General features: G+C 34.9%; 1 protein-coding gene across 1 annotated transcript; it reads left to right on the top strand.

Moving 5' to 3' along the window:
* The first annotated feature begins 286 nt into the window (after positions 1-286).
* LOC110898111 (protein trichome birefringence-like 38) lies at positions 287-8,730 on the top strand. Its single transcript, XM_022144857.1, has 5 exons — positions 287-718; positions 1,778-1,949; positions 6,810-6,985; positions 7,225-7,383; positions 8,288-8,730. The coding sequence occupies exons 1-5, from the start codon at positions 390-392 to the stop codon at positions 8,568-8,570; spliced, it is 1,119 nt and encodes a 372-aa protein (XP_022000549.1). The 5' UTR covers positions 287-389; the 3' UTR covers positions 8,571-8,730.
* The last annotated feature ends 3,401 nt before the right edge of the window (positions 8,731-12,131 follow it).

The following is a 12,131-nucleotide window of genomic DNA, read 5'->3' on the forward strand; positions in this document are numbered from 1 at the left end:
TTATTAGTGTGGTAATCTTGTTATTTGTTGCTTTGTATTCTAAGACACCACCAATTTTACTAGTGTGTACAACTTTAAACTTATTTAGGAAATAAAAGTTGTGCATTATATTGGATATTTTTAATTTATAACAATACAATAGCATAATTAGGTTAAGTTTCCCTTATAATACACGTCATGACGAAAGACACAAAGCTCTCTCTGGAACATTTGTTTACATGTATACGTGTACATGTACTTGTAAGTATACGTGCATGCAGATGTACGGTTTCTCTCTATATATGATAGTGAATGGGGCAAAGGCATGATATATAAAGGGTCACAGGGCTACACAATTATTAAACAAGCATAGTTCTCAGCACTCTCTCTTCACCAAAATCCATAAAGATATGGATTTTGGTTACCATAGGAGCTGCCTTTTGTTGACTGGTGTCATCATTCTTCTTCAAGTGCAACTGTTTTTGGCTGTCACTTTGGCCAAAACACAAGTACCTTTCTCATCATCCAATAATATAAGTAGTAGTTTTTCAACAAGGGGTAGAGAATTATTAGGGTGTGATTTGTTCAAGGGAAGATGGGTTGTTGACAATTCATACCCACTCTATGCAGCTTCTAGCTGCCCCTACATTGATCCCGGGTACGATTGTCAAAAACATGGCCGCAAAGACACCCAGTATCTCAAGTATTCTTGGAAACCTGATTCTTGCAACTTACCCAGGTTCACACTCTTTGTATATGTGTATGTGTATGTGTATGTGTAGAGCTTATTAGAACACTTATTATTTTTCTTTATTAGTATTCTTCTTTGATATATGACTTATGATTTCTTATTTATTATTTACAGCAAAGTGAAACGGGTTCACTATAACATTAGATTTGTAACGGTTTAACATGGACAATAATAATGTTTAGGCCATGCGTAATGGACATGAAAGAGTTTGATAACGCCCTTAACACTGTCCCTCTGGACGTTATAGGGGCATGAAAAGGGAGAGACGCTTATAAAATAATGCCCAAAGAGGAGACAAAAATGGAAAATAATGAATGAAATGGGCATTAACCGTTACACCTTTTTTGAAGTGGCGTTATCATGCTGATGTAACAAAAATACCCTTTAAAAGCCATTAACCATTAACCATGGTTTAAGAATAGCTTTCTTATAGTAGTAAACGATATGGACCGTGTTGGACCAAAATTGATGCTTGTAATGATGCCAGTTAATTGATAGGTACTTTTGAGTACACTTCAAAGTTGAAATAGCCATTCCAACTAACAGGGTTTTTGTTTAGTTCTTTTATAAAAAAAAGCTATATCTTCTTTTCTTTATTTAAAGCCTCTAAAATAATAATATGTCTGCATCTTTTTATCTCTATTTTTTCCTTTTATTTTATTTTATTTTATTTTATCATGTGTAATAATATTATTACTGGTAAAGATGTTATTTACTAAATGGTTAAACACTATATGTTTGAAATATATGTTTAAAATATGGTCAAGCAATTTGATCCCTTTATCTAGTAAAGAACCAAAGATTGATTACCGTGGTTAAAATAAGCAAAGTTAATTATAATATTGCTTTCAAATTTGTTTGATCAAAATACAATAAAGGCTTGCTAAAAAATGATACAAACGAGGCATTAATATAAATACCAACTGTGATTTCTTTAGTTTTCCTAAAAGATGAATATTTCCTTGTAAATTCGTTAGCCATTGATCACTAAAATAAATCAAATCAAGGTTGGAATTTATACATCTGACATTGATGCATTTGTTATAGGTTTAACGGGTTGGATTTGTTGAACAAATGGAGAGGGAAGAAGGTGATGTTTGTTGGTGACTCGCTGAGCGAGAACATGTGGCAATCGTTAGCTTGTTTGCTTCACGCATCAGTGCCAAGATCGAAGACTAGTTTGCAACATGGGGAGCCGCTTACTACCCTTACGTTTCAGGTATGCCCCTTACTGCCCTATCAACTATTGGCAGTTAACTTTTGATATAACAATTTAGGCACAATCAAAGGAAGTTATACAGATTGTAGGGTTTGTGAAAATTCACCACAAGTTGACAAATTAATTATAAGTTACAAATGAGAATGATTATTTATAAGTTACAAACGTGAACACAAGAGAACCTAATCAGATACGATATTCTATTTACAAAAGAGATAATAATTAAATCATAAGGCTATGAGGTATGTTTCCCTTTCCTCTATGTCAATCCCAGCTCCACATCACCTTCCTCTTTCCCTCAGCACCTTTCCCCAAAGTAGAGGGTTCCTCTTCTTCTCACTTCCATTTTTTATATTTTGTATTTAATGCATTTTGTTTAAAACATATTTTTAATTTTAATTAAAGTTTAAAACATTAAAATATATAAGTAAAAACAAATTTGGGAGGTCTTTTTAAAATTAAAACTATTATTTAAAATTAAAACAAGAGTGAATTGCAAGAATTGTCCTTTATCTTTATGCCTCTTTGTAGGCGGTGTCCTTTATGTTTAAAATTGACGAGTTTTGTCCTTTATGTTTAAAAATCAAACAAGTTTTACCCTTTGAGCCTAACCCAGTTAGTTTTTTTCGTTAAATCTTGTCATGTGCCTTGCACATGAGGGCAATTTTGTCATTTTATCTCTTAGGGACTAATCATATAAATAAGTAACAATTTTATTAAAAAAAAACACTTTAAAAAGAAAGATTAAAAAAAACAATTCTCCCTCTCTACTCCATTTCCCTCCTCTGTACTTCATCTCCCTCCCTCTGTATTTCATTCAAACAGACAACCACCACAACCTCCTTCATCACCACCACAACCTCCTTCCACCTGTTTCCACCATAACCGCCGCCACCACCACCACCACCACAACCTCCTTCCACAATCACCACCGCTACCACCAAAACCTCCTTCCACCACCGCCGCTACCACCACAGCCTCCTTCCACCACCGCCACCTGTTTCCACCATAACCACCAACCCACCACCGTTGCAATGGCACCATCAGCACCCATCCACCACGCCAAATTTACACAAACCCCCAAATTTCCAGATTCAATACAAAACCCCAAAATTTTTCAGATTCAACTCAATTCAACAAAAATCCCCTAAACCTCGGAAAATAACCAAATTCTACCATCCCTTTCAACAATAAACTCATCAACAAATCACTCGAATCAACGCACGAAATCGGATAATACTTAACAATGTTTTCAGAACAGTCGATTCGCAAATTAGACACACGAAGCAATAACGCGTCGTTGAACACTCTATACGTTGTATCATGATCGGAAATGTTAGCACTTAGCTTTTCAATCAGAATTGAGGCGTTACGACGAGCAAAAACGCTGTGAATGAAAAGATATCCATCGTTAACAGGAGGATTTGGAGAATTTTGGTCCTGTTCGCAGGTGAAATTGAGTACAGGAAGCAGAGTCCAGAGATTTACCCAACGTTTTGAGAGGATTGAAGATTGAACGGCTTGTTTGGTGTCGATGTGAGAGAGAATGGAGATTAAGAGATCGTCGGAGAGTGAAGTGAGTCTGTCTTCTGGCAGTTGTTCACCGCCATAGCCGTAGGTGTGGCCGTAACCGTAGCTTCCTCTGGCCATTGCTTCATGGTTTGAATGCAGGAGTGTATAATGTCGTCTGCTATTTGCTATTTATTGTTTGACTTAATTAGCATATGATTGTTTTTTTTAAATAAAATGGTTACTTATTTATATAATTAGTCTCTAAGAGATAAAATGACAAAATTGCCCTCATGTGCAAGGCACATGACAAGATTTAACAAAAAAAACTAACTGGGTTAGGCCCAAAGGGTAAAACATGCTTGAATTTTAAATATAAAGGACAAAACTCATCAATTTTAAACATAAAGGACACCGCCTGCAAAGAGGCATAAAGATAAAGGACAATTCTTGCAATTCACTCTTAAAACAAACTTGAAAGGTTGGTAAGTTAACAAATAAACTTAAGGGTTAAAACCTTCAAAAAAGAAAAAAAAAACCCTTCTATTTCTTCCATTAAAACTCTAAACAGAAAAAACCCTTCTTCCTGGTTCAAATCCGTAACCAAAAAAAAACAAAGTATCATAAAAACATATTAAAAACAAGGAAAACGAATCAATAAAATACACATATAAATCATCGGGGAGATCGGGGGGAATTCCCCGTGGGCACCGAAGAACCATCGGTGGGGGTGGTGTTCCCCGTCGGCAAAATGCTCCACCTCAACCTTCCTGAGCCCTTCCCGAACCCATATGGCACAGTCTAATAACTGGATAAAAGTTAAATGATAGTTTTATCCTTTTCCAAGTTTATCAATTATCATCATCTCATGTCTGATTTGACGTTGTAGACACAACCACCCATTTGTGTTAGTTGTGTAAAGCCATGCGTAGTAGAGAGGTGACGATCGATGGGGCGCTTTAAACCCTCAAAGCGCCCAGAAACCGCCCCTTGGGGGTTATGGGGCGCTTTGTTTCAATGGCTGTGATGGTGGTCACAGGGTTTTGTTTTGATTTCTCTCTCAAACATATATATATACCTACATATTATATATAACTGAAGGGAGTTATGGGGTCATCCATTACACATATATGTTATGGGGGGTTATGTTTGAGTAAAGGAGGTTATGGGGGGTTATGACTACACATGGACTAATAATGACTCCAGTTTTAATATCCATTCATTTATGACACGATTGTTAGCATAGGAAATGAGGTTGGTTAAACGTATCTTCTTTTGAGTAAAAATAGACTTCCCATCAATCTACACATATAGGGGAAATATAGAGAGAAAACCTACTCTAGCTAGTTAAGGAAACCATATAAACCCCCCTTGTAACACCATGTAAAAACTGTTTTTATTTTTAAATTTAAGGGAGTTGAATAATATACATATAGGGAACGTTTTGATTCTAAATATTTTAAAAAAAGCCGAGTGATTTTTTTTTTCAAAAACACCAATCTATTCCATATATGCAACACACCTATTGTTAGCAAAAAATGATGTTACATACTTGTTACATATAAAATTTTACTTAAAAACGCTCAAACATATGTATATTAAATGTCCTTACTTTTTATTTTTATTTTTATAAAAAATGGTTTGTTACATAGGGTTTTTGCATGGTTTCTTCAACTCAAAAGGTTTTCAAATTACGGTTTCTTCAACTCAATATATATACACATATATTCATTAATTTTAAATATTTATTTCGCATGCCAAGTACAGAAGTTTGCTCCTCTAAATGAAGATGTGTTGTAGTTAATCCTCACAAAAAAATGTTTGTGCTACACAAGTGCTTTGAGTACGAGATGCAACACATCCACATAAAACTGTACTGCTTGAGAAAGTGGAAAATGAAATATCTAAGCAAGATCATGTGCGAGTTTGTTGATGTCAAGTCGTTGATAGATTGACCTTTTACCATACCATTATGTTTTTTGGTTTTATTCCCATTTTCAAGTTGTCGGCAGAAAAGGTCAGCTGGCATAAAGACACCAGCCCAAAAGAAAATTCGTTTTTTTAGGTAAAAGTGGCAACTAGCAAAGTGAGTTTTTTTTTTCTTCTTTTTCTTGAAAAACACATACGATTTGTTGGATGTTGAGAGTTGAATTATCAAGGAGCTGAAATAAAGAGCATGTGTGGGTAAACTACTTATATTCTCTCCAACCGTATTAATTCCACTTGTACATCATGTACGCTGATTATACGCTTCTTACAGTTCTCAATATATTATTCTTTTTTTTTTTTTTTACTAAATTGACATATAGTGGAAATTAAATACGAAAAATAACCAGACTGCTGAAGAAATATGATATAACACTATATGATTGGAACATTACATAAGGGTCCCTTTTACAGGGATTTCTAAGTTTGCTAGGCATCTCTAAAATTAAATTATAAAGTGTCAAAACTGAAAGTAACATAAACAAACGTGTTAATTAAGGCTATTAATGATTTGCGCGTTTTAAAAATTGAAAATAGCTAAAGTTTAGAGAAAATCTTGTGTGATGAGATAGGAGGCATATATATTTAGTTGACAAAATTCAAGTCTGGCAGCTATGTCAAACCGCATATCGTTGTTTGCCATATGACCTGGCTCGTCAAGACCTTTTTGTCATCTGCTTATGGGTTGCTTAACTCCACTCCACTCGTAGTCTAAGCTATACCCATTGGACTCCTTTCTACCTCCTTTAAGTAGGAGTCGGCTAACTATTGCATTAGCTCCTTGCAATAAACACTTCTAAGATAGATCTCCAAATGTTATGGTATGATGAAGACAAAGCAAAAGAAACAAAAGAAGGGGCACAAATGTGTCCTGGTCGTGGACAGTAGTTAATAAATTATTGAAAAAAGTGTTTACCCTTTATAGTCCTTGTGTAACTCCTGTTTATAAACGGCACCCTTTATGTGGTTAAAATGGCATGTGTCCCACTACTTGCAAAGTTCAATCACCGACGATATCAATTATTAACTAATCACGCATACCTATTGTAAAGTCGCCAAACTGATAGCTTTTGACGGATTACTGACGGAACACCAACAGATATTTTAAGGGTTACTGTTATTTAAGAATATGTTAAAACCTGAGGTGATATTTTTTTATCCAATACCGCCCAGAAAATCACCACTAAACAACTTATTAATTATTTGTCGGGATTATTTAACTAGAATGTCATCCCATCCTCCCCATACCCTAATTATTGGTGAGGTTTTATTAGGTATAGTTGTTGTAATTCAATTAAAATTCGCAGGGTATATGTAAAAAGTAGCCTAAGAAAGTTCGATAAATAACAATAAATAAATGTGCAGGACTATGGAGTAACAATATTTTTATATCGCTCGACATACTTGGTCGATATTGTAAGAGAAAAAATTGGCCGCGTGCTGAAACTGGATTCCATTCAAGCTGGCAAGGCATGGAAAGGGATGGATGTGCTCGTTTTCAATTCGTGGCACTGGTGGACGCACACAGGACGATCACAACCGTAAGGATCATCTCCCATATACCATTGCATTTATAATAATAAAAAACAAACAAACAAATAAACGTATCCAATAGAATCCCACTCGTAGAGTATGGTGTAGGGAGGATGAAATGAGGGTAAACCTTATCAATTATCCCTAAAGATAAAAGACGCCCACAATCAGACCCCCCGCCTTAAAATACCTTCCAACATTTATTATAATAGGTCGATCTCATATGTTGTTATCACGATTCCTACAGATGGGATTATATGCAATACGGCTCGTCAATATCGAAAGATATGGACCGATTCGAGGCATACTTCAAGGGCATGACAACATGGGCAAGATGGGTCGATCTTAATGTCAATCCAGCTAAGACCAAAGTATTCTTCCAGGGGATATCGCCTTCACATTACGTGTAAGAACTTCATCCAACAAAAATATTTTCCTGAAATATTAAATTATTAACTCAAGAAAAACAAAGTGTGATTGACTAATACTCATTGTAATGAATTGGTGAAAACGAACCAAATGGCCTGTGAGCTACACGAGATTGACTTGTTAAAAGCTTGAATCGAGTTAGTTTAAATGAGCTCGAGTCTAAAATTAATATTTTTTTAATAAACGAACCCAATCCTTAAGCTCGAGCCGGTCACGAGTCTATTATTTATATAATTTCCTTTAATATGCTAAATACAAAATTATATGATAATAATTTTTATAAATAAATTTGATGAAAATGACTAATATATATTATGGGGTGGTTAACGTACAATTTGTGTTAACGTACGCTGCGTACGAGATTGACTTACAACATGCGAACTTCATTTTTCACACGCAATTTTTTTATAACATGCTATTTTTTCATTTATACAACATGCGATTTTTTTTCAGTTTCAACATGCGATTTTTTTGTTTTTTCAACATTCGATTTTTTTTTTGGTTTTTACAACATGCGACTTTTAAGTTATAAAGTTTAAAATGCGCGAACTTCAAATCTCGTACGCTCGTACGATAAGGCATATTTTACATACTGAATATTGTTATATATTTAAAAAATATAATTATAAATATATATAATTTTTTTGCTATATACGAAAAGATAATTTTATATATATATAAATTAACGAATAAATGATGAATAAGCCAACCTTGAGCTCTAAGAACTACTTACAAGCTGAGCTCGAGCTCAACTCGATTACACCTACAGTGAAAACTGCTATATGAAAAAAGCATTAAAGTTAAGCTTTGCTTTAAACCTGAAAATATGCTCAGCCACTCTGAAGTTTGTTTAAGAATTGTTAAATTCATTTCAAAATAAGGGGACAAGAATGGGGATCACCATCCAAGAGTTGCAATGGACAAGCACAACCATTACAAGGGTCAACATATCCAGCAGGTTCACCTAAAGCCCTAGGTGTTTTGAAGAAAGTTTTGGGGAGTGTAAAGATTCCAGTTTACTTGTTGGATATCACAACATTGTCTCAGTTGAGGAAAGATGCACACCCTTCAGCTTACGGCTACTCCGGTGTAGACTGCAGTCATTGGTGTCTTCCCGGGCTGCCCGATACATGGAACCAACTCCTATATGCAACCTTTCATTAATCGACAGATCGGTCTACTTAACTACGCTATATGTATTTGCTTTGTATAGACTACATGCATTCTAGTTCCTTTTATGTTTGCTAGTATATTTAAAGGGTACATTCTTATATTGATTGTTCTTGGAATAAGATATATGGATATGGTTCTCAATTGTACCTAAGTTTTTCACACCTTTAATTTTCCGAATAATGATGGAGAGTTGCGTTTAAAACGTGGGGTTAGTTTAAGGAGCAAAACGAGCAAGCTAACAAGCGAGCCAACCTTGGCTCTAGTCAGGCTTGTTTACAAACTGAACCAGCTTGGCGCGGCTCGTTTACAGATTAAGCGTATTTAAAGTAAGCTTTTTTAGTGAGATTCGAGACCCGAGCTATTTGAACAATGCTACGAATTCCGGATCGATTTGAGAGGGGTGTTTTTCTCAATGAATTTTTGACTGCAGAAGAGAATGAAATATACATAAGAGAGTGGTTGGGCCAAGTCATTATCTACTCTATTTCAGGAATTCAGGGCTTGGGCTGTTTTAAAGCCCAAATACTCAATATTCAAAGTAAACAAAAACACAAGAAAAATATTAATTACTATATATTCTATATTATATACTCTGTTAAAAGACAAAGTCGGTGGTTTCCCACCGGCTTTGCCTCCCCTCCGTTTACATTTTACATTTTACACGCAACTTTTATTGTTTGTTTGGCTTGGTCCTTCACCGACAAAATTTACCAAACAGTCATAGCCCTCCATGAATTATGAAACTACTTACAATATTGTTCGTATGTGTTTCAAATCAGTCATCTGAAGTTGATGTTGGGTTAATCGGTTGTTCGCGGGTCATGCGGGTCACAGTTTTAGGGTCAACATATTAACATATCATGGGCATGATTGGTCTAGGGGTAAAAGAGTAATTTAGCACCTTTTGGTGAACGTGAGTAGTGGAAGATATAGTGTAAGTTGACCGAGTTTCATGCATGTTTACGTTGGATTCATGGAGAATTCTAGATGCACGTTGGAGGATGTTGCAATTAAATCGGAGTCTAAGGGTGGGAAGTATGAAGATTATTGAGATCATGGACTACATCGTCCAGTTTGTTAGCTGATATTTAGCATGTGACAATTATGTATTTGCTATAAATAGGTGTAGGATTATTTTATTTAGGGGGTGTTTGGGATTGCGTTTTCAACCTGATTATTTGATTATTGTGTTTTGAAATCGCAAAAAATCTATTTTGAGTGTTTGGTAAAAAAATTAATAAAAAGTGATTTTTTACGTTTTGTAGAGTTCAAAACATGATAATCCATAAGTAGGTCACCACTTGCTGCAGGAAAACGTGATAATCCAAAAACTGATTTTTTACGTTTTCACTTATTTATTTTTTTAAAATATATATACTTGCCAAACACTCAAAGAGTTGATTATCTGATTATTGTGATATCAAACAACATAATCAAATCCAAACAATGTTAATTATCTGATTATTGTGATATCAAACAACATAATCAAATCGAAACACTATCTTTCCGCAGCACGTTTTGTTACAGCTAATTATCTGATTCTGATTATTCAAAACGCATAATCTATTTTCAAAACTCAACCCCAAACACCCCCTTAATATACAACCACCCTTTCGAATACACAGAGCATTTCTTTTGCAAATATTGTGTTTCTTCCTTCTATATATTTCACATACATAAGTGAGTTAAGTGTGTGATTGAGTGTGTGAAGTGGGGCCTGAACCAACAGTTGATGTTCCTGCGACGGTGTAACGGCTACGTAATCCGGTGTTAATATCTGGTGCTGATTTGATCCACGAGGGCCTCATCTCCGGCCGTTATTCTCTACTCCGGAGACCCAATGATGGTCCAGCAAGCCTATCACCTTCTACATGTCACATATCTGGTAAGATCAAAGGGTTACAAGTGCTTCTTTTGAGGTGAAACCGACGCTAATACAACAAGATCTAGCGGCGGTTATGGTCTAGATTAAGCTTGAAGAAATCAACGATAAGAGTTTAGACTGAGTTTTATAGAACTAAATGAACAAACCAAATCAAACGATACAGAGTTGTGAGCGTTGTTGACGTTAAGGCGATGGTTCACCTCACTTACCTGGTTACCGCAGATACTGCAGAGATATTTATCAGTCCATTTGGAAATATGTATTTACCTATTCTATCGTAATTCCATTTTGTTCTGAATTTATTTGCATCATTTGTTTACGAAAATAAGGATGCAATGCAGGGCCGGCCCTGAGAATTCATGTACCCTGTTCGAGCTCGAAAAACGTGCCCTTAGGTTTTAACTAAAATCCGAAATCGACATAAGTTAACTAAATAAATCGACATAACTGAAATTCGACATATATGAACTGAAATCCGAAATCGACAACGACATAATTGAAATTCGACAACAACATAAATGAACTGAAATCCGAAATCGACATAACTGAAATAATTTCGACATATAAATCGATCTTGCTGTGAATTCGAAATCGACATAAATGAACCGAAATCAATCCTACTGCTTATCTGCTGTGAATTCGAATACACTAGAAACTGTTTGGTACTCTCTTTAAAAAAAACTTATGTGTAACATTTCATTTATTTATTTGTGAACAAGAAATGTACACATGATCTTTGTTTTTCCATTAGAAAATATATGAGTATGAACATTTACCTAAAAACAAGCCTATGGATCAAAATCAGAATAAAAAGTATTCTTAAGATTAGATAAATTAAATGTATTAAACACGTTTAAAGTTAGTTGATTACTATGTCTTCATAGTTCATATTGAAGTTTTGCTTGCTGTGACTGAAATGATGAAATCGACATAAATGAATCGAAATCAATCCTACTGCTTACCTGCTTGTTGTGACTGAAATGATGAAATCGAAGGCCTCTTGATGATGAATGATGATCGCCGATCGGCTGAGGATGAATGATGATCGCCAATCCTCTGTTCCGACTTCCGACGTTTCTTCTCCTGGATCAGTGATTGCCGCCCACCACTTTATTTTTTTAATTAGTTTTTAGATAATATTTGGGTATTGGGCTCACTAACATAATGGACTAAATAGTTTAAACAATAGAATTTTTTTTAAGTGGGCCTATGTTAATATTTTTTTGGTTATACCCTATTAATTTTTTTTACATATATAATATCGGATTTTTTTTAAAAATTACGGGCCCAACGAAATCACGGACCCTGTTCGATTGTCCTCCCCGTCCTCCTTAAGGGCCGGCTCTGATGCAATGTTTGTAAAATGAAATACTTACCAATTTATGTGTAGTGTATTATTAATTTATTAATTAAAAGAGATCAAAAACTTAATGTAGCACTGCAATGTCGTTCCATAGTTTTTTTTTATTTATTTTGTTTAGAAAATGTATTTACATTTGAAAACTCATTATATTTTTGGGTAAAAAACTTAAGGTAAAAACTAATTTTCTAGGTTACTTTGAGTTTAATTGGATATGTTGAATCGTATATTTTCATATGGTTAACGCAACGCCTGATGTTTATGATGTGCCCGCGCCGCAACGAGCGCGGGCCTTATTACTAGTACT

Source organism: Helianthus annuus, chromosome 15 (genome assembly GCF_002127325.2).
Source record: "Helianthus annuus cultivar XRQ/B chromosome 15, HanXRQr2.0-SUNRISE, whole genome shotgun sequence".
Taxonomy (NCBI): Eukaryota; Viridiplantae; Streptophyta; class Magnoliopsida; order Asterales; family Asteraceae; genus Helianthus; species Helianthus annuus.

Excerpts from the sequence above, each read along its gene's own strand:
- LOC110898111 (XM_022144857.1), top strand. The coding sequence starts at position 390 with ATGGATTTTGGTTACCATAGGAGCTGCCTTTTGTTGACTGGTGTCATC. Across the intron at positions 719-1,777 it reads GATTCTTGCAACTTACCCAG|GTTTAACGGGTTGGATTTGT; the intron begins GTTCACACTCTT and ends CATTTGTTATAG. Across the intron at positions 7,384-8,287 it reads ATATCGCCTTCACATTACGT|GGGACAAGAATGGGGATCAC; the intron begins GTAAGAACTTCA and ends TTTCAAAATAAG.